Source organism: Prunus dulcis, chromosome 5, assembly GCF_902201215.1.
Source record: "Prunus dulcis chromosome 5, ALMONDv2, whole genome shotgun sequence".
NCBI lineage: Eukaryota > Viridiplantae > Streptophyta > Magnoliopsida > Rosales > Rosaceae > Prunus > Prunus dulcis.
In genome coordinates, this window is record NC_047654.1 from 11,111,973 (window position 1) to 11,132,987 (window position 21,015).

A 21,015-nucleotide genomic window follows, 5' to 3' on the forward strand; every position below is an offset into this window, starting at 1 on the left:
AAAAATCAAAGTAAATGGTTTAGCTCATTTGCATAAAACATATCTGTGGTTTTCTAAAGTACATCCAAATTCGGTACACAAATTATCAGGTGTACAAATAAGCATATGTACAGTCACAAAATAAACTAGAGATGAGTTTGTCAAATTGAACAAGGTCTTCCGGCTCCTCAAGTAAATCTTTCAGGCATTAGGGCTTATTTTGCACTCTTGTACATGTTATCAATGATTTCCTGTGCATCAAAAAATTTCAGTCAGCACTTTCACCAAAATCAATATACTTTTCTATTTGTAAGAAGTAACCAAACAAACAATTACTCATAGAAACTAATCACTGTATAAGCATCCATTAATGAAGTAATCCATGCACTAAAGACTTTGAGCAGAGAACAACGATTAGAAATGAAGGCATCGGGAACAATTGGCAACCTATTGTGTAACAACACATTTACACATGAATTAACAGGAATTTTCATACATCTAAACAGATTTCCAAATGGACGATCTATGCAACAGGGACAACAACTATTACAGTCTTTCCCATCCTGGCTTCATGTGTCATAATGGATAGACAGGCATAAACCATGTATTGACAGAGTCACGGAATGTTAGGTCCTTATATCAGATACCGTGCGATGAAGCCAAGAATATATTTTAACTGTCAATGTGATGCCGAAATTAATATGACAGTAGTATAAATCAAGTGGTGTAGATCAGATTACCATAGTGGTACAAGTGTGTTAACCACACCTTTCACGTTATGTGCATTGTTAATGCAAGTAATTAGAAAAATTCCTAGAGGAAACAGGATAAGAGATACCTTATAGTATTTAAGCAACTGGGGTCTCTTCTTCTTGTATGTTGGAGTGATAAGGTCACGCTCCATGTCAAATGGTTCTGGGTCGAGATGAACAGATTTTATAACCTCAAAGCCTTTCAACTGCCACGAACAACACAATAGAATCACAAAAAGCTTCGAAAGATTTTCCAACAGCCAAAAATTAGTGTGGCCCATGACTAAACATTTAAGGTACTCAAATTGAGAAAGCAGTAACCTTTTTCTCTTTAGCAATCTTATTGAGCTCTCCAAGTATGTATTCTTTCACCCTTGTATGTTCGCAGAGAGAATTGAAATCACCAGATACACCGTTTTGTTCAGCCCAACTTTCAATTGCTTGCTTGTTAGGATTAACTACTGCGATCAGGAAGGACTCAAAGCTGTTCCCATAAACCCATATCTAAATTTGACCCAAAAAAAAAATTAAAAATCATCAGACTAAGTATAAATTCATATCAAAATTGAGAGAATGAACTCTTAAGTCATCAGACTAGTGTATCCTTCTAGCAGCTAAAACAACTCTCTCTTTCTTTCACACAAAGATAGCTGACAACCTTTCAAGCATAATATTGCATTTAATGTATGTATCAATTTATCACACAAGTCATTATATCTAGAAGAACATTTTCTATTTAATAAGGTGGATGAGAATGAAAGGCAGAAATAAAATACTTTTGAAATAAAAATACAAAAGAAGAAAGGCATACCGCATCGATATCAGAAACAAGTCCATAAATATTCTCCAAGTTTTCAACTGCAACATACTCTCCTTGTGAAAGCTTGAAAATATTCTTCTTGCGGTCAATGATTTTCAAGCTTCCATCTGGTTGCCACTCACCAACATCACCTGATATAAAGATAATTTTAGGCAAAGTTGAATGTTTCCAGTCAATGACATGAGAGTCATACCATACTACAAAATACATCAATATGGACAAACCTGTATGGAACCACCCATCGATCATGACCTCTTTGGTGAGGTCCTCACGTTTGTAATATCCTGAAAACAAAGTGTTTCCCTTTACACATATTTCTCCACGCGGTGTATCTGAAAGGGCATCGTACCCCATTTCAGGGACAGATTCTAGGCATACATCCACATTTGGAACTGGAGGACCCACTGTGCCAAGCATTGACAATTCATTTGGCAGTGACACAAACGTACCAGCACAAGTTTCTGTCAGACCTGCAGTAACGTTGATATGGAAAAGGCTATCAATGTAAAAGCAATGCAGAAGGACTCAATAAAGCCATTGAGAAAATGAAAACTAGCTTTTATAACCCCGTGAAAATAACTGTTGAAGATAGCTTTACCATATCCTTGTAGAACATGAGCGCATGCCACCACTCGTAAGAAAGCTTCTACATGAGTAGAAAGAGGAGCAGCTCCAGACAAAATAAGCCGCACCCTACCGCCCAACCCTTGCTTTACCTGAAGTTGTCAGAGTATTAATGAGACTCAGTTGAGTAAGCAGAATAAGATCACAATCATGGTTCATATCAATGAAGCATCTTGAAGGGGAAGAAAAAAGAAATATTTCACCACCTTACTAAACACAATTTTGTCAGCAATTGGAGAAGCATCCCCATGTGCATGCCCCTTTTGCATGTTATGATACTTGCTGCAGAAACAGAGAAACACAAAAGGTTGTCATAAAAACTATTATGTTATCTACTGCCATTAAAAGCATACGTATTTGATCTCTACTTGGAGCCTAAATGTCAAGTAGGGGTAGGGGTAACTAAATTTGCAGCAAATCCACATGTTGTAGTGTATGCATAGCAAACAAATAGATAAGATATTTTAGGGAAAATAAATAATTATCCACATGCAAGTATAAAATATCTTGTTTACAAAGTAAGAAGCATATGGGAGTAAGGGATAAGATCAAACACAGATTTAAGCTTGTTTTCTCAATAAACATGTGCACAAATTCAATAATAAATTATATTTTACTAATTATCATAAGCAAAGAATGGCACTTACTATGAATATGCAAAATTGAACATTGTCTTTTTCACAAAACCCCCTGTCGCAATCCTCTGTGTCAAGCCTGGAAATGCACATAGTAAATATAGAGCGTAATAGTTGATATAGTAAATTATTGTGGATTCATTTGATGATATAATTGCATCAATGAGTAAGAAGCCTCAATTCCGTGGCTAAAATCATGCACAGTCAAACAGTACCTGCGTAGATCCTGTCTAATACACGAGGAACAGCACAGAAGATGGTCGGTTTCAGCTCCCCAATGTCTTCAGTCAATAATTTGACATCCTGCAGAATAAGAAATAAGGTAATATCAGGTTTATAATTTATGGTTAGAGAAGAGCAACGAGTAATTGTACTCACCCCACGCCAGAACCCTATTGAGGCGCCAGTCCAGATAAATAACTCCTCAATCACGCGATCGAAGATATGTGCAAGAGGAAGAAACGAAAGATACACATCCTTCTCGTTCAACTTTAAAAATGAAAAAGAAAAATATTTTGTAAAAAGTCAGCATCCTTAAAACGAAAGTAACCAGCTCATGTTCTCACGAAATAAGGTATGTAATGAGAGATGAAAAGGAAATCACCTGTTCATTTACACTCTCGAGCAAGCGCTTCACCCCTGCCAGAAGTGTAATGATGCTATCATTGGATATCAATACTCCCTTAGGGTCACCAGTTGTTCCACTAGTATACATTATAGTGCAGATATCACTTTTCTTTTTTACTGGAAGATCAAAATCTTTATTATCTCCCTGCAGGAACAGATCTAAAACTTAAACCAGAAAAATGAAAAATACTGATCTTCTAGAAATCTGTAAATAACCAAACTATGCACGAAACACGACAATTACAGCCAGACATCCCTGCCTTGAACACAATACACATTATCTTGATTAGAAGTTTGGCAATTCCACACAGATAGAGAAGCACCATTTGCAACTTTTAAACCACGTTCGGCCGACTGAAGGGGATTACTTCCATTAAAAATTTCACAAATAATTTCTTCATAGTAGTGATCTAGAGGTCTTTGTCCTTCTTTTCTTTTCAGATAAATTTCTTTGGTTCACCAATATGACTTATTACACGAGAAGAGGACTGGGAGATCAGATAGAACAACCCACCAGTTGCAGAAACTCATTCCAAGAATATAATGCTACTCCATACTTCTCAAGTGTTTCCTTTTGTTCAGGTGTAACCTTGCCAAAGCTCACAAGTGCTACATGATTAAAAGAAGAAAAAATAAAGAACATAAAGAAGTTATTTTACTGACAACAACAGACGCATACCAAGGAATCTTGAAAAATATGAGAAACATGCAGCAACTTACTCTTCAGATGCTTTGCCGTGTTAGGAAGTGTTTTCAACAGCTGAAAGAGAAAAATATACAGTACACATAAGAGAACCGGAATGAGCACTCAAAGCTTAAAAATGCCTTTACTCTCAAACCAACTAGCATTTTTTAGGCAATGATTGTCAATATTCGACCTTTGTTGTAAGTATAATATGACAGCAGTTTTCTCCAATGTGCCACATTAATACTGTAGTAAGTAATACAAATGTTGATATAAAACTCATGTACCTCAGGTATCTTCTTTTCTTCTGTAAAAGCAATTGAAACTTCAGCATGGCAAATGATAAATTCCACAGCACCAGCACCTAAACCAAATATCAGAGATTAGAAAAGAAACATATAATACAATATTTCGAAAATCATGAATTGAGAGTTAAGGTGAATGCACCACAACTCAGATCAACCAAGCCTTGAACCCAACTGATTGGGGTGGGCTACATGATAAAGAAGAGATATGCCTACCTAGAGTGTCATATAAAGGCACACAATAGAGTCCATGAGCATTGCAAGCCTGCATAAGATTTTCATTTAATATTTCGGAATGAAATGTAAGATTTATATTATTAATAAAAGGTTCAAAGAACAAAGGACATTTATGTAAAAATAACCAAATGAATGAGCTAGGATTCAGAGAATGTGCACGCCTAATCAGAGATACCAAACACAAAAGATATTTTTCTCAAATGCAAACTCATAACTTCAGAATTCAAGATGATACCACAATGGATAGTGAGGACCGTTTCCTTTTTCTTTATGAACCATATCAGTGGAAAATGGGCAGTAACGAAACAAAATAGGGCGTGAAGATCCTACCTGCTTGATCAAGTACACATTTTTCTACCGACTGACGGGTAGAGTAAAAAATGGAAGAATTTACAAAGGATAATGAAAATGGAAAAAATACAGCATACCTCCATGCTCATAATCCATTCTGGGCAGTTGACACCATATATACCACATTTGTCTCCCTGTAATCCCCCATAATTACATTAAATTATACTGTTCGCATAAATTGCATGGGACAATATTTTGCAAAGTATTGAATAAAAAATAAAATAGCCAATGAGAACGATGATGACATACTTCCCCCACACCACAACTGCGAATGGAATTTCCAATTTTTACTACCATGGCATATACTTCTTTATAAGTTAGCCACACATATTTACCGGCCTGCAAAGAGACAAAACTTCACAAATTAGCTACAAGCCAAATGAATTAGCTAGAAAGCAACCTATGGCAAAGGATAGACATAGCTTGTCTACAACTATGAAATTACACCTTCCCGTTCACAATCTCCCGACGACCAAGCATTGGGTTTCCAGGATTTTTCTCCACTGACAAACTGCAAAATAAGTAAGAAAACTTACAAACAATAAAAATTCATACATAAAATAACTTTGTATTCAATTTTCTGGATAGGTCAGAGTTTATTAAGCTGTCTTAGTAAAATTGAGCCAACCCATATCCAGAGCCAAGCAGAGCTCTTTAACAAGCATGGCCCAGAACCATACTTCTTCACTTAAGCTGCCGGATTGAAAACAGAGCATGTGATGTGTAACCTAGCAATCATTTTGCATTTTAGTATGACAAAAACAAATTTTTTTACTTTGATAATTTTTACTGCAGCACTCAGAGGTTGGCCAAGACTGAACTTATTGCATTTCTTTTCGCATTGATCACGCAATAGAATTGTCTCAGACGCTTATTTTTTTGTGCGAGTCAAAGCCACAAACTTCACAACCCCAAAAACAAATTCATCCACAATTTGACACATTCTCTGAAACCCCAGTAGAAAGATTGTAATCATGCTCAATCACCCAAAAAAATAGTCTAGTAAAAACGAAATTCATTCGTAAAACCAAATTCTAAATACTCGCAATTCAGAGTCCGATAAAAACAAAGCAAAACAGCTCAGTTGACTTATTTTACTTTTTTTTCTTTTCCGGAACTTAAAAAATTTGCATCAAACAACAGACTGCCAAAGCGAAAAACAGTCCTCATTTAGTTTCTTTCGTTTTCTTGTGCTTTCTCGGAAACCAAGCAGGAAATTCGGATTAAAAAAAAATAGTACCGGAAAACATCCCAGCAACTGTCCAATCCAGGAATGGGAGGCGGAAAGCCATCTTTGGCGAACAGGCTTCGATACACAGGTCCCTGCGATGGCTTCCCGTCCTTGGCCTCCTTCGCCTTCTCCACTTCAATAAGATACTTATACTTCGTTGCCGCCATTATCAAATCTCAATCGGATCGTACAGACCTTCCTTCCTCCTATCTCTCTCTATACGAATCTGAGAATGAGAGAAATGCGAAACTTAAAACATATATATAAAGCAGTTCGTAATAAATATTATTTATTTGGAAAAATAGTCAATAAATATAGGTGGCAGGGCAGTGGGTGGAATGGAACGACGAGGAGTGGCTATTTTGGTAAATTGACGACACAGAGTTTATGAGGCTACCGCTGGCAGCTGGTTTTTTGACTAGCAGACGAAGACGAGTCACTGACTCACTGAGTCCTAAATAGGGGAGGACCACTCACTTGGATTTTAGCCTTCTGGTTTGTTTGGTGGTAGTTGTGTTTCGAGTCTTGTGACAACAGAGTTCAGAGTTGATTGTGTTATACGACTGGTCAACAGTCTCAACGGCTCAGATTTTCGGATTTGGTTTTTGGGATTTTGATCTTGATTTGTTCGTGGCCGTCCGATCTTGGTGTATTTGATACGTTTCTTTCTTTTATTGTCGTGTAAATGTTAAGTCTTTATACGACAGGAAAACTTTTGCTCCAAACAAACATTGGCGTGACAATCAATCAGAGTAATTTCTGGATTGAAGAAAAAGTTAAATTACTTTTTTCTAGACTGTAATTCAGAACATTTTGAATTAATTATATCAGACTTCTTTATATTTCATGGCAAATTCGAGGTTTGCCAATCGTATTCTAACTTTTTACCATTTTTACTGTGAGTGAATTAGAGAGAGTAATTTCCTGCTATGTGAGACATATTACCAAGAACAAAATCAAATTTGTAGGATTCGTTTTTAAATTTGAAATATTAGAAGTTAATCTATGATAGGCTAAAGTTAAAAATTTGTAGAGTAAGTTTTCGAGATAAATTTGCTGTTAATTAATTTCGGATTAAATACTCACATTCTAACATAAAACTTACGCAATCTATATGTATATATAACTAAGTAATTTCATATTAAATTTGTAATATCATATTATCTAAGTCACTTAACACCTTAGAAAAGTTTGAATATGTAAATAAATTATTGAAAATCAAAGTCAATGTGTCTCAATATATTATATTATTTTTGGACCATTTCCTTAGAGGAACTTTCTCTGAAATTTCTTGTGATCTGGAGAGTAGAGTACCAGTCAAATCCAAAGTAAGAACAACTAAAATTGGTTATTGTTCTAGAAATTGAAACTTGATTAATTCTGTAGCATTTCAATTCAAGGACTTAATGCATGTCCACAGACTAATTTATACCAACCCTAGCTTATCAGGCCATCTATCTCTGTTTGTAATTTTCCAACTTTCTTAATCCAACCGAATACGTCAACAAAGGGCAATGCATTATGCATGTAGGTGAACCACTCAAACTCCTCACCCTCTTATCTGTTTCACATTTTCTTCCCAACCCAGAGAAAATCCATCACACATTTTCTTTCATTTTAACATATTTCTAATATCGGACAATAATCGAGATTAAAAATATGTCACCAATCCTTAACATAAAATATTTATTGAAGAATTTCTCTATATATATATAATTTTATTTTATAAAAAGTTTTATAATTATTTAACAAATCTGCATCAGCAATTTGATACTTAGCCAAAACTCTATATACCGGCGGGAATTAAATATGAGATCCATGCTTCTGTCAATACCATCATATTATTATATGCAAAATAATCAACATTTAAATCAATTAATTATTAATTAGGGTTGTGATCATCACTAATTTTAAAGATTTTCCCTAATTTCATTTTCTTTGACATTGTAAATTGAAAAGTATTTGATTATATTAATCTCCACATGCCATCAGCAATCCAAAAGTCTAAAAGAAGGCAACAACAACTAACGAAAGATATTGATTTTACATTTCTTATTAAGCAAGAAAGCACCTTCTCATCACCAAATCATACTTGTGTATATAGTGGTGCTTTGCTAACCAAGTGAAGAAATAGTTAGTTGGTTATCTTAGGGCTCGTCTGGTAATGTTTCTAGACAGCATTTTAAGAAAATGTTTTCATAGAATAAAAACGAGAAATAGTTAGTTGGTTATCTTATTAGTTAGATAAGGTGACTATTGCGACTCTATTTTTCTCTTTTTTTATTTGGTTGATAGAGTGTTGAACTTAAACATATGACATGTTGCTTTATCATTCTTTTCAAGTAGTTGTTTATCAAAGAATTGGTTAGTTGGTATTGGATAGAATAGGGACGGATTGTAGTCAATAGAATCACCTTCTACTAAGAAAATTTGTAAGCCACATATTCACACATAACAATCAAAATATTAGCCTAATTTAATTGAAATAGTTTAGTGGAAAAAAGGTCTTAATTTGCAGATCAACGGTCTCAATCTAGAATTTCTATAATACTTTGAAAATATGTGTGTGCAAAAACTCTTTAGACTATCACTTATATCATATATATAATCCACACAACAATCTAAAGGTGATCCTTAGGACCTACGGCTACATGAAGAGGAGTCATGATGCCATGCACCACAATTAATTGCCGACTCGTTGGCCAACACTAAAATGTGGGCTACTATCATAAAAAAATACAAATAATTTTGTGGGCTACAAAGCTAGTTTGGGCAGGAGAGACACGGAACTTGAGCTGAAAAAGACAAGCCCTTTATTGTGTGGCCATTGTAGGGTCATTGCCTAATTGCCTCTATATTACTATGTGGCCCTTATCCACCCTTGGCAGCAGAAAAACTTGTATAGTATGGAACAATATTGTTTTGCTAGTCTCTGTCAATTATAGAATGTTACGTGAAAAAGTTATTATAGGTAACATACCGAAAATAATAAAATAGTGTTATCCTCATTTCATGTAAGTGTTTCTCCCTTGACAAGCAGTTGCATGATAAATTCCATTGCTACATCAATTTTGAGAGTTGAAATGTCTACTTCTGGCTTGCACTTTCATTGCTACATCAAGATAATATATTTTGTGAGTTGAAATATCTACTTCTGGTTTGCACTTCCATTGTTACATCTTAGGACGGATCAGATCAGAGTTCTAAATGCCTGGCTGGCTCAACGCGCGTAAAAGCTGCTGCTAAAGGTTTGAAACTGATCAATATTTTGTTAGTGTAGCTTCTATTGCACAGGAAACGTCCGATTTCCAACCTTTTCTATGACGATTTTGCCCTTCTCCCATACAAAGACCATGACGAAACTAATAAGTAATTCGTCTAGGCGGAAATGTCATTCTCCATCGTCTCCTAAAATGTAAACGCCGACTCGGATAAGAGTCCCCCAGTCTAGGCTAGGGATAAAAAGTTACAAGGAAACCATAAAATGGCCCTTAGTTTAATCAAAATTATATAATGTGTGATTAGCCAGAATATGGGATCAATAATGATGTATTAGGGGAATCAAATAACACAGTCCAGTTACAATAATGATGATTAGTTGATAATTTTAAAAAGAAACATAAAACTTTATTTTATTTTACAATGCAAGTGGATTTGTTAATTCTTGCAGAGTAAGATACAAGGGACCACCACCTCAAAGACTTCCACAAAATTCTCAAACTTTCCGACCAAAAATTACAGGCACTGATAGTTCTAATCTAACTCATTAAAACCATTCGATCCCTACCATCTCTCAATAAGTGAAACAATGAGTCGCCAATTTAAAGAATATTATATTATAACCGTAAAGCAATGAAACCTCCTCATCAATGGTCATGCCTACGGTTGAACTTGTAAAAATCAATAAATTCTCTACCTCTTCTTGTTTCTCTTTCTTCCCTTCACTTGTTTCTCTAAAGTTTTAATCCTTTGACTGAGAACTGATGACGATGACGTTCTTCCGTCTTGAACCTTTGATTGTTCAACAGGTGATGAGGTTGTATCCTGAGTCACTGCAGCGACTTGTTTCAGTGTGGATAACAGTGAAAATGCGGGTTGTGATCGTTGTGATGGAGGAGTACTAGGCAGCCGAGGAATACCCAAGGCCTTCTTCAGCCCAGAATATTTAAGCACTGAAATCAAAATGTAGAGTTAGGTATAAGGGGAAAGGGGAAAAATACACCAGAACTTTCAGCACAATAAGTCTGAGATATTCTTTGCGATAGAGGAGAGGTGGAGGCTCCATTGTTCAGAAAATATAATCTAGAAGGACTCACCCAGTCCATACCCAAGCGAAAACATGTTGGATGTAACCCAGTAACAAAATACGGCCTGCAGAGTTGATAAAGACCAAGTAAAATATACCATCAGGCTGGCTTCAAAGTCTGATAAAGTTTGTCATCATGTGACTTTGGTTGATAACATAAAAGTGAAACAAACCCAAAACACAATCACATATGTAAAACAAAATTTAACCACCTTTCTTATTTCTGTGTAGGTAACTATCATTATTAAAACAAATTTAAAAAAACCGCATAAGTGGTCTATATTGTGATCTTAAAACTACATGCAACCAAATAGGAGACATCTATGAGACCATTATTTGATTGTCTATCCTTATAAGAAATATATGAGACAATTCTTCGACTGTCCATCCTTATATGTAACTATGTGCCTTGAAAGTGAAGGATGAATTTGCCCTGGAAATCCCTTTTATTCCTTCAACCATACGATATTTTGGCCTTCAACAGCTTTAATGAGCATAGCTTTGCACAAAGATTAAGCAGAAGAACATATACTGTCTGAAAAGGTCCAAATCGTATCTAGATATGAACCTCCACAGAGCTAATTCACGAAGAACATTGGACAGTAAAAGATCCTTTGAGGAACAAAAATTGATGGTGGAAGTCCTGGCAAATTACACATGCACCTCATGGGAATTGAACCCAGAATTCAGCCTCCACACTGGTTAGGAGGGGGTGCCATTAGGCCCAAAGCCATTGGCGTGACAGTGCAAGACTTACTCACATCTATTATAGAAATGAATGGAGAGAAGCACATAGAATATATCAGAAGCCACTAAAATTAGCAAAGATACCTTTGGAAAGCTCATGGTAAATGGAACTGTAAGAACAGCAAGGCCTCTTGAAACATTTTTCATGGTGCCAGCAGCAGGATTTCCCTCCATACCTTCTTGCAGATTGCACTAGAGAACAAACGTAAATAAATAAATTTTCAAATTGGTTTGACAGAATTTTTGAACCAATCTGATTGCACACACACCCACCCCCGCCTTTGGTCTTTCCCTCTCCGGAAAAAAATATTAAAAAAAGCCTGAGAATGGCACAAAAAAGATAATAAAAATTCCTTAAGCAACTAGGTATCAAATGTACCAAACCCCCTACAACTTGACAGACTATCAGGCCCAGGATTTACTAGCATATACAACTGGTCCTATTCAAAATTGTTATCCTTTCCTGTATATTTAGAGTGCTTCTTTCATGGCCAAATTTAAGGAAAGCAAAAGCCTCTGTGGATCTAAACCTGTCAAAATTCACTCTACTGTAAATAAGGAAAGATTTCAAGTGTACTATTTCATCAGGGAAAGTATCCCTTCTAAAATGAAACCAACAAAGTTGAAAAATATTATATGACAAAGCAGTTGGGTACCTCCACAGTTAGTAAGAATGTCAATGCTGCCAAAACTGGAAAAATGTACATGCTATCTGGAGTTGTCAGATCAAGAAACCAGTAGGCGCCACCACTTTTAAAGGATGGCACTTTCTCTGCCATGTTACTTATCTGCCAAACCAAAACAAAGCTATTTCAGACATCAAAACACGAAATCTAAAATCAGACATCATCAGTTGGAAGATACTAAGAGAGAGATCTTACGGCAAGGAAAAAACTGATGAAGACAGGAGCTTGAACAAAAATTCCCTTCATTGCAGATAATGGATGGACGCCATATCTGCATGCCCAAATCACAGTAACAAAATGAAAAAGCTCAGGAAGGAGAATTGGTAGTTGCATAAAGATACTTTTAAAAAGAAGAAATAATATATATATATATATATAATTAACTAAGCGATAAGCATTTATCCCAGGCAACACTGCACTGGATCTCATATTTCGTTTATTAAATCATAATAAGGAAAACCTAAGTAAGGTGGAATGACACAAACAAGATTGCTTACTCCTTATATAGCTTCCCCGTTTTCTTTTGAAATTCAGCCACAGCCTCACGACCCATACCCTGATAAAAGAGAAAAGAACATCGATAAACATGCTTGAAAGAGTCATTTCTTAGTCTCCTGGGAGAGCTCAGTTATAAAATCCATGCCCATCCTTGCTATGAGCCTGGACAGTGTTCTCTTAAGTTGCCTAGTCAAAAGATTCATTTCTTAAAGCACCTACCATCCTATTACATTAACTGTAGAAATTAGACAAGCACAACAAGACAGTGTCTATAATAGGACAAAGAGATTGCTGTTGCAAAGGTGACCTTGCTAATGCAACTAGATATATCATAAAGTATAGACATTAGATAAGCAACATCCTTGGTGGGAGAAAGCACACAAGAACCAGGCATCATACCTTGTCTTGCATCTCTTGCCTGTATTCCTCCAGTTGAGGTTTCATGAGCTGCAGAAAGCACACAAGTCAATAGAAGAACCAGTCTCTAGGCGAGGAAAGTAGACACTCATTAAAATACTCGAATAGTCACTTAAAGCTTGAAACACCAATAAAGCACTGAGAGGCTACCATCAAGAAATTCTCACTCTAAGTGTAAGAAAGAAAGCAACAAGAGGTGGATTGTACAAGTTTTAAACAGCAACAACAACAAAACTTACAGCGAGCTTTGACATTGCTTTAAGTTGATTAATTAGAATTGGAACCGTGGCTGTTCGAATCAAAAGAGTTGTTATTGCTATGGCAGCCCACCTGAAAAGTAACAAACAATAAAATACCTTCATAATGTAATACAATATCAAAACAATCATAACCACTATATATGCTGCTAGACAAAGCAAAAAATGTTCTGTGTAGGCAAATCATTTCACCCAATTAACGTACAATTTCAGAAATTGGCTTCAGAAAATCAAATAAAACGGGCTAAATTCTTTTCCATTTAAGATCATTCACAAATTCAAAGATTGGCCTAAATAAAATTAACAATTAAAAATAATCAAAAGCAAATAGCTTCTAACCAGTTCAAGCCAGTATAAGTATGCACAGAACCAATCAAGTACTGCAAGGCCTTAACCGGCAGCCACGAGTCTGCAGTGGCAATTGCAATTTCGCTCATTGCCGAGACCTGAGAAGCCACGGCTTCCATCGTCGCGTCCGATACAACCCCCGATACATCACTCAACAGCTCTACCTTATCGGAACCGCCACCAATCGCCGTCGACATATATCGAGAGCACGCGAACCCAGAACCGGACGAAAGCAGAGCATTTGAAATCCTCCTGTCTGGAGCAAAACCGCCAAAACCCGATATTCTGCTCAAATTGTTCCCGAAAAATCGGTTTTGGCTGAGAAAATGATTCAAATTCGGCGAAGAAGCCTGTTCAGAAACGACGTCGTGCTTGCGGTCGTCGTCGTGGAGAATGTGAGTGATGGACGGATGGTTCTGTCGTCGTCGAGCTGTAAAGCTCGCTCTGGTGGAGAGGCTTCTCCAGTAAGCCATTGATGTGTATCGATACGTCTGTGTATGACTAGCTCTCTATACAGAAAAGAACAAATTAATTAGGAAGAAAAAAGGAATCTTTAAACCCTAATAAAACCCTAACAGAGTCTCGAAGACGATGGATTTTGAATCTGATTGAATTTGGATTTTCGCTTGATTATCGGAGAGGTATTGGACCGTACTGAGAGAGAGAGAGAAACACACAGTCCTAGATTCCTGTCTGAGAGTGTGAGCTGAGATCAATGGCGGTCTAGGTTTTTACACGGATACAAGTTCGTTGGGAATTTAGTTGATCGAGGGCAAAATTGACATTCTCATTAAACTATCAGTCCGTGAGGCATTTTGAGATTTTACAACCAAAAAAAGTCAAGTACACTTGATTTGTTTTTCATTTTTCATCTTTTCCATTATGATTCATTTATTTTGAACATGGTAGTGTGCTGAATGTAAACTTTTGTGGTGTTCTAAGTGACTTTTTATTTATATTTTGTTTGATCGTATTTTGTAGCTTTTGAAAACGAAACAATTACACATAAGATCACATTGAATCAATAAATAATTTGAGTTTATACATGTGATTATACGATAATTCTTAAGTGTATAAGAGTCATGAACAATACTATGAAATTTTATTTTCTTTGCCTTAAAAAACTCGGCACATCAAAATTTTAAAATGGAGAGTAAGATTAAGAGTAAGAATTTGTCTTCAATTATAGAAGTGATGGGGTAATCATCTTCCACAAGTACCGCAAAGTAAATATTATTCCACGTATTCCATTATTCTCATTACAGTTCTTTCTTTTCACATAATTATTCCTTTCCCATTGCAAACGGTGAAGAACTGCATTTATTCAAACATTGCCCAACTCTTTAGCTCCTTCCTCTACATCTTCAGTTCAGACCCTGTATATATAAGAAACCAAAAAATTCAGTCTTTTCTCTTCATGCATACACATAGATGACAAAGTTAGCCAAGAATCCAAGACTGCTTACTGGGAACAATCAATGTCGCTAGAGATAGGTGGAAGTTTTACAGAAACGCCGCAGGTATTAGGCAGAGCAGAAATGAGAGGAAAATCAGTAAGCCCCATCATACTAGCTGCGCCCTTGATACACGAACATATAGCCTCTCTATCTTCCTTGTCACTTGAATACTGGCTGAGGTACTTGACACCATCACAGCAAGCCGGAGGCGGCGCCACCTCAATTTGCAGCAGGTAAGAAACGCAGGGGCCCAACTGGTACGTGATGTCGGGGCACGAGGGTTTGGGCCCCATGGCTGAAGCAGAAGCAGAAGCCAGCAAGAACAGTAGAAGAATGGCTTGATGAATCATATTTGGCCTTATAAGTTGCTTGGTTTGTAAAATAGATGTGTTAAGGATACTGGGATGGTGGGAGAAGTTTACTTATAAGGGGGTGTTTGTTTTTTATTTTGTTAGTTTGTTGTGTGGTTAGAATTTGATTGTCATGTAAATCTCATGAACCAGTTATTGTTAAGAGCTAAGACCAGAGACTTGCATCATATGCAGGAAAATGATTTTTCATGGTTGGGCTGTTGCTGTCACACTAATTATGCTCTTCCAAAGAAAGTAAAAAGATGACATAAAAGAGTTAAGTGAATAAAACAATCCTCCTAATCTTAAAGGAATAAATTTCCAATTTGTTATCCCTAATTCATCAAAAAGTACACGATATACAGAGGAAACATGGAAGAGAAGAAAAGGAGAGAGAGAGAGAGTGATCATTGAATTTGAACTACTCCTTGCCTTAAATCTTCAAACTCTGTATATGTATATAAAAAGCCAAACCCGATGATCAGACGTCTTTTCTCTCCAAATATAGCAAAATTAATAAGCATAATATAAAATAAATGAGAGGTTTTTATTTTTTAGACAGAATTTACTATAGGTGGTAAGAATAAGTTGAGAGTATCCTATATCGAACGATTAAAACTTAGTTTATTAATATCTTAAAAAATTTGAGCCTCTCTACCTTAAGTAAATTTTAATTGAATGTTTACATTCTAATATGATATCAAAATAATATGTCGACGTGGCACTCAACCATTCGAAGGACCAAATTTCAAGTGGAAAAACTTGACAATCTTCCACTTGGAACACTGATATTAAACACGTGTAGAGTCTTAGATTAGCTTCAAATTTTCAAAACGAACAAAACCATATATATGTCATTGTCTGCACATCTGGTGACTTAATATTGCCACAAAAATTGTTGTCCCTAATCAATCGTTCGTTGCTATCGGTGTGGTGGATTTCGACAAAGAGGGCATGTTCCATTCGTCCTTAGCTACTCGTCCGCACAATTAATATGAAAATAATGGTTGCAGTCAGGTATAACCCTTAGTGTTTCCTTGGGCTTGTACTCGCACTAGCAAATTGGACACGTGTGGTCATTGGGCTCGAGCAACTTCCAAGTTTCACTGAGCTCAATCTTGTGATACGACTCGATGGTCGCATCATCCAGGCCCCTTACGGCTACGGGAGGTTGTCCATCTGTTATGTTAATTGATAAATCTGTGGTGGGTTGCTGTTGCTGGAGAAGTGCATGAGCCCTGATCTTGTCACTAACATAAAATACGATCCCAATGATGCCCAACAGCCCTGGAATTTCCACGCTTAATAGTATGGCATACTTTGCAGCCCTTGAGAGACCTGAAGAGACTGAATTTTATTTTATTTTATTTTTTTGCAACATTGGTATCTATGATGTGATAAATGTAGCATTAGTCATAAATTAAAGGGGGAAAAAAAATTTCAGTTTTTGCCTATGTATTGGTCCATGTGATTTCAATTATGGCGATTTGACTATGTTGATATTCATTGCAATTCAAGGACACATCTAAATTTCCGTCCAATTTTATGATGAAATAAGCATGTGTCCCTCATGTGAAGGGTATTTTGGACATAATTGGATGGAATTTTTTGTGTGTCCTTGAAATTGAAACCCAACCAAACTGAACAATACAGGGATCAAATGTAACTTTATCGTTAAATTAAATGATAACTTACAAACTTTTGAAGAATGATCAAAGCCTTGAGCTTGCGAACTTGTAGGAGTTTCCAACCCGCAACGAAGATTCCTTGCTTCCCAAGAACGACAATCAGGCACCTCCCATTCCAGCTCAACACCAACCACATTAAGGTTGTACCAGTCAAATGAATAGTAAGGAACCAAAGCCGTGGAAATGACAGAGCAAGGAGCCCATGACTCGGACGAAGTTGGCTCAAGAAGTACCTTGTAGTGGTCATTGCTGAGGCATGTGATGGGTGAAGCCCATTCTACATCTTTGTACGAGCAATTGAGGAACGTGTAGTTCTCAGTGCCGGTCGCAAAATCAAAGGGTGAATCTGTAAGATTAAAGTCATGTTCGAGAAACCGTCGAGGGAGGCAGTTATTGGGGTCGTTGACGGTTACCTTTTGGTCCTTGTAGTTGATGTTTTGGACGATGAAGTCCCCGGAAGACGGGAGAGTGAGAATGGTTTGCTTTTGGTTGTTGCATGAGATGGAAAAAACATATCGCGATTTGTGCATTTATAGTTCAAACCTGCTAAGACTAGAAACATAAACAAAAGCCAAATGAACTGTTACTTTTCAATCTGTTCCCAAAAGAAAAAAAAAAAAACTTTATTCAATAATATTAAGGTGATGATGTAATAAAGAGAATATTTAAGTTGGTGATTACTTAACAAAGGAAAAAGAAATACAGAACAATCATGTCTAATTGAAGGTATATAGAAATACAGAACAATCATGTCTCAATCACAGGACTTATTATTTTGCTGGCCTCTGGTGGATTTCGACAAAGCGGGCACGTCGCATTCATTTTGAGCCATTCGTCTATACAACTAGCATGAAAATAATGGTTACATTCTGGCATAGCCCTCAATGTTTCCTTGGCCTGGTACTCAGCCAAACATATTGGGCAAGTGTTGTCATTGGGATATGGCAGTTCCCAAGTTTCACCAAGCTCAGTTGTGGGATATGACTCGATGGTCGGACCATCAAGACCCGATATTGCGAGCCCCGGAGGTTGCCGATTGGGTACATCGGCAGATACGGGTTGACGGAGCTGATCAGGAGCCCTCATTCTGTTGTGAAAATAAAAAGAAAGCCCAATGACGCAAAATAGCGCTGGAATTCCCACACCTATCATTATGCCGTTCTTTGCAGCGCTTGAAAGACCTGACGGACCTGACGGACCTGACGGACCTGAAATTGGAAAATTGAATTGCATTAATTTTCCTTAGTTCATTAAACCAAATTTTCTGCAATAATATTTAGGCGATGGTATGTAGAAATATATGTTCAATTATACCTGATTTTGAACGAGAACATATAGTTTGTGAACTTGTAGCATTGTCCAAGTCACAAATTATACCGTTTGCTTCACAAGAACTACAATCAGGCACACTCCAAGCCAACTGGAGACTAGAGCTAAGATATCCCTCAACCAAACTTGGTGGAACCAGAGCTGTCGAAATCACAGAGCAGAGAGATGATGACGATGCATGATTAGCCGTTGACAACGACGTTGACCAACCCGATGCCACGATAATGACGTCGTAAGAGTCACTACTGAGGCAAGGGATGGCTGAAGACTCTGTTGCTTGGGATGCTGAGCAGTTGAGGAAAGTGTATGTCTCAAGGTCCTGAGCGAATAAGAAGGGTGTACCTTGAAGACTGACGTCATCGTCAAGGAACCGCTTAGGGAGGCAGTTATCGGGGTCGCTGAGCCATACGATTTGGTCCCTGTAGCTAATGGTCTTGACGAAGAAGTCCCCGGAAGATGGGAGAGTGAGAATGGTTTGGTTGTTGCATGAGAGATCAAACCCTTGATATCCACAACTTGAGGGTTGAAGGTTTCTTAGCCAGAAAGGAAATCGAACCCGTGCGCCGGCCGGTGTGCATGTTGATTCAACACAGTTGGTAGCGCTTGCTACTTTATGTGGGAAGAAGAAGAAGAAGAAGCAGCAGCAGCAGCATAAGGAGACGGTGAAGATTGCTAAGGGAGCCATGTGAGTGAAGCATAGGTGATCAGAATTAGATTATATTTGAATAATGACCGGCCAGTCATGATTGTGACAATAAACCACATTAGTAATACGTATAAGGATCAAATGTCTGCCATCAAACACACACGTATCCACCTCACCCCATATATTATCTACTAATCAATCACAATAATACTTTGACTAACATAAATTGTGGCACAGAATGAGAACGAGACAAAAAAGAGATCAAATTCTATAATGAAGAGGAAGAGTGTTGGAATAGCGGGTTGAAATAACGGGTGAACTTCGTAAAATTCTTGTTTTATTTGCTTCTTGTTTTCTACATGTATACATTATTTTTTGGGTACGTAGTTTGTGCGATCATGGATGCGTCTTTGATTTGATTTATATGGATAAGATATGAGTTAAAGTGTCGACAATTATTAATAATTAATGTATAAAGTAAATGCAAATCAAGTTTTAAAAATAAAGGTTGGCTTTTACATTTTCTTCGATTTCAAATACTAATACAAAATAAAACAATTAACAAATTACAGCTTCAAAATTTCAGACAAAGAATGCTAAGAAGTAAAATCAAAATGAAAAATAATAATAATCATGCCTCAGTAGCCAAATGACTTATTTTGTTTCCCTCTGAGTGGTTTCGACAGAGCGGGCACGTCGCGCTCACCCTAAGCCACTCATCTGCACAACTAGCATGAAAATAATGGTTGCACTCTGATATGGTTCTCAATGTTTCTTTCGGCTTGTACGTGCTCAAACATATTGGGCAAGTATTGTCATTAGGCTTGGGCAATTCCCAACTCTCACCAAGTTGAGTCTTGGGATATGACTCGATGGTTGCATCGTCAAGGCCTATCCTGATTACCAGAGGCTGTCGATCTGTTACGGTGGATAGCTCTGTCATGGGTTGGTGTGCCCGGTCAGAATCCCTCAGTCGAAGTACAAGAGTAAGGATGAAAATTATTGCCATGATCCCAGTGAATGCCATGAAAGCGTACTTTGCAATTCCTGAGAGACCTGAAAAAGGTTGAGAAATTGCAACATTGAGTTGCATTAATTCAATTAGTTCATGGTCAAGTATATGACAATATTAATTAGGTTGAAATTATTCATAAGACAATACCTTTTTTTGAAGAATAAATACTTGAGCACTTGAGCTCCGAGCTTTTACCATCCTTGAACCCACAAACGTTACCCGATTGTTCACAAAATCGACAATCAGGCACATCCCATGCTAACTCAAAATAATAGTTAAGCATGTCCCGGCCATCGGACTCAAATGAACCTGAGAGTGGAACCAAAGCTGTGGAAATCACAGAACAAAGAGAAGGAGCAGAAAAATTAATCGATTTCGACGGCACACCAATGACCTTGTAGAGCTTATTGCTAAGGCAAGAAATAGATTCATGCGATGTTTCTACTTGGTAGGAGCAGTTGAGGAACGTATAGTTTTCGAGGCCATGGATGAATGAGAAGGGTGAACCTATTAAACTGAAGTCATGTTCTAGGAACCGCCTAGGCAAGCAGTTAGCGGGGTCAGCAATCACTAGTCTTTGACGCAAGTAGTAGATTCCTTGGACGATGAAGTCCCCGGAAGATGGGAGAGTGAGAAGGGTTTGACTGTGGTTGCTTTTGTTGCATGAGACATCAAACCCTTCATACCCACAACGTGAGGGCTCTAGGGTCTTTAGCTGGAAAGGGAATTTAATCGGAATCGATGAGATATAACTAGAAGAGCATGATGATTCGGCACAGGCGCCGGCGCTTACTGTGCCAATGTGGTCAGGAATGAAGAAGAAGCATAAGAGGAAGATGATCAAGATTTGTAAGGTAGGCATGGTATAATGAAAAATTTGTCTGGTTCTCCCTAGTCCCAAATATATTATATACAAAAATCAAATCAAATATCAAACTCCGTCACAAATTAAGAAAAAATAATGTTGTGTTAATATACTCCGTTAGACTGGCTTCAAGAAAATCACCAAGACCGAATGAACTTTG

General features: G+C 37.2%; 6 protein-coding genes across 7 annotated transcripts; all 6 read right to left on the minus strand.

Annotated features, from left to right (window-relative positions):
• Position 1: 1 nt before the first annotated feature.
• LOC117627628 (long chain acyl-CoA synthetase 4-like) lies at positions 2-6,760 on the minus strand. 2 transcript variants are annotated; one of them, XM_034359791.1, is made up of 20 exons: positions 6,644-6,760; positions 6,256-6,472; positions 5,463-5,526; positions 5,265-5,354; positions 5,093-5,149; positions 4,644-4,692; positions 4,410-4,486; positions 4,158-4,197; positions 3,952-4,046; positions 3,415-3,582; positions 3,189-3,299; positions 3,026-3,113; positions 2,823-2,889; positions 2,382-2,457; positions 2,150-2,267; positions 1,776-2,021; positions 1,543-1,682; positions 1,053-1,235; positions 818-937; positions 2-230 (listed from the first exon to the last, which is right to left on the minus strand). In XM_034359791.1, exons 2-20 carry the CDS (start codon positions 6,411-6,413, stop codon positions 195-197), a joined length of 1,983 nt encoding a protein of 660 aa, XP_034215682.1. In that variant the 5' UTR covers positions 6,414-6,472; positions 6,644-6,760; the 3' UTR covers positions 2-194. The 2 variants fall into 2 exon arrangements, with proteins under 2 accessions (XP_034215682.1, XP_034215683.1); XM_034359792.1 differs by lacking the exon at positions 6,644-6,760 and having other exon boundaries at positions 6,256-6,609.
• Positions 6,761-9,825: 3,065 nt separating this feature from the next.
• Positions 9,826-14,215, minus strand: LOC117629329 (mitochondrial inner membrane protein OXA1). The gene is made up of 9 exons (XM_034361881.1): positions 13,497-14,215; positions 13,140-13,230; positions 12,883-12,930; positions 12,483-12,541; positions 12,181-12,256; positions 11,956-12,087; positions 11,384-11,491; positions 10,563-10,617; positions 9,826-10,418 (listed from the first exon to the last, which is right to left on the minus strand). The coding sequence occupies exons 1-9, from the start codon at positions 13,976-13,978 to the stop codon at positions 10,159-10,161; spliced, it is 1,311 nt and encodes a 436-aa protein (XP_034217772.1). The 5' UTR covers positions 13,979-14,215; the 3' UTR covers positions 9,826-10,158.
• A 488-nt stretch (positions 14,216-14,703) lies between these two features.
• Positions 14,704-15,335, minus strand: LOC117629253 (non-specific lipid-transfer protein 3-like). Its single transcript, XM_034361786.1, has 2 exons — positions 14,972-15,335; positions 14,704-14,881 (listed from the first exon to the last, which is right to left on the minus strand). Exons 1-2 carry the CDS (start codon positions 15,310-15,312, stop codon positions 14,875-14,877), a joined length of 348 nt encoding a protein of 115 aa, XP_034217677.1. The 5' UTR covers positions 15,313-15,335; the 3' UTR covers positions 14,704-14,874.
• A 1,031-nt stretch (positions 15,336-16,366) lies between these two features.
• On the minus strand, positions 16,367-17,575 carry LOC117629037 (RING-H2 finger protein ATL22-like). The gene is made up of 3 exons (XM_034361563.1): positions 17,414-17,575; positions 17,008-17,346; positions 16,367-16,659 (listed from the first exon to the last, which is right to left on the minus strand). The coding sequence occupies exons 1-3, from the start codon at positions 17,496-17,498 to the stop codon at positions 16,367-16,369; spliced, it is 717 nt and encodes a 238-aa protein (XP_034217454.1). The 5' UTR covers positions 17,499-17,575.
• A 23-nt stretch (positions 17,576-17,598) lies between these two features.
• Positions 17,599-19,014, minus strand: LOC117628347 (putative RING-H2 finger protein ATL21A). Its single transcript, XM_034360770.1, has 2 exons — positions 18,315-19,014; positions 17,599-18,199 (listed from the first exon to the last, which is right to left on the minus strand). Exons 1-2 carry the CDS (start codon positions 19,012-19,014, stop codon positions 17,748-17,750), a joined length of 1,152 nt encoding a protein of 383 aa, XP_034216661.1. The 3' UTR covers positions 17,599-17,747.
• Positions 19,015-19,541: 527 nt separating this feature from the next.
• On the minus strand, positions 19,542-20,852 carry LOC117629038 (RING-H2 finger protein ATL22-like). Its single transcript, XM_034361565.1, has 3 exons — positions 20,138-20,852; positions 19,682-20,031; positions 19,542-19,571 (listed from the first exon to the last, which is right to left on the minus strand). Exons 1-3 carry the CDS (start codon positions 20,850-20,852, stop codon positions 19,542-19,544), a joined length of 1,095 nt encoding a protein of 364 aa, XP_034217456.1.
• Positions 20,853-21,015: the final 163 nt, after the last annotated feature.

Coding starts and splice junctions, on each gene's coding strand:
- LOC117628347 (XM_034360770.1), bottom strand. CDS start 19,014: ATGGCTCCCTTAGCAATCTTCACCGTCTCCTTATGCTGCTGCTGCTGC. Junction 18,200..18,314: donor ATGTTCTCGTTCAAAATCAG/GTATAATTGAAC, acceptor CAGGTCCGTCAG/GTCCGTCAGGTCCGTCAGGT.
- LOC117629253 (XM_034361786.1), bottom strand. CDS start 15,312: ATGATTCATCAAGCCATTCTTCTACTGTTCTTGCTGGCTTCTGCTTCT.
- LOC117629329 (XM_034361881.1), bottom strand. CDS start 13,978: ATGGCTTACTGGAGAAGCCTCTCCACCAGAGCGAGCTTTACAGCTCGA. Junction 13,231..13,496: donor ACTTATACTGGCTTGAACTG/GTTAGAAGCTAT, acceptor GTTACTTTTCAG/GTGGGCTGCCATAGCAATAA. Junction 12,542..12,882: donor GGCAAGAGATGCAAGACAAG/GTATGATGCCTG, acceptor CTCTTTTATCAG/GGTATGGGTCGTGAGGCTGT.
- LOC117629037 (XM_034361563.1), bottom strand. CDS start 17,498: ATGCAACAACCAAAAGCAAACCATTCTCACTCTCCCGTCTTCCGGGGA. Junction 17,347..17,413: donor TCAACTACAAGGACCAAAAG/GTAACCGTCAAC, acceptor TTAATCTTACAG/ATTCACCCTTTGATTTTGCG. Junction 16,660..17,007: donor TGATCATTCTTCAAAAGTTT/GTAAGTTATCAT, acceptor AATAAAATTCAG/TCTCTTCAGGTCTCTCAAGG.
- LOC117627628 (XM_034359791.1), bottom strand. CDS start 6,413: ATGGCGGCAACGAAGTATAAGTATCTTATTGAAGTGGAGAAGGCGAAG. Junction 4,198..4,409: donor AAGAAAAGAAGATACCTGAG/GTACATGAGTTT, acceptor TTTCTCTTTCAG/CTGTTGAAAACACTTCCTAA. Junction 2,458..2,822: donor TTCAATTTTGCATATTCATA/GTAAGTGCCATT, acceptor CTGTTTCTGCAG/CAAGTATCATAACATGCAAA.
- LOC117629038 (XM_034361565.1), bottom strand. CDS start 20,852: ATGCCTACCTTACAAATCTTGATCATCTTCCTCTTATGCTTCTTCTTC. Junction 20,032..20,137: donor TATTTATTCTTCAAAAAAAG/GTATTGTCTTAT, acceptor AACCTTTTTCAG/GTCTCTCAGGAATTGCAAAG. Junction 19,572..19,681: donor GTGCAGATGAGTGGCTTAGG/GTGAGCGCGACG, acceptor TTTACTTCTTAG/CATTCTTTGTCTGAAATTTT.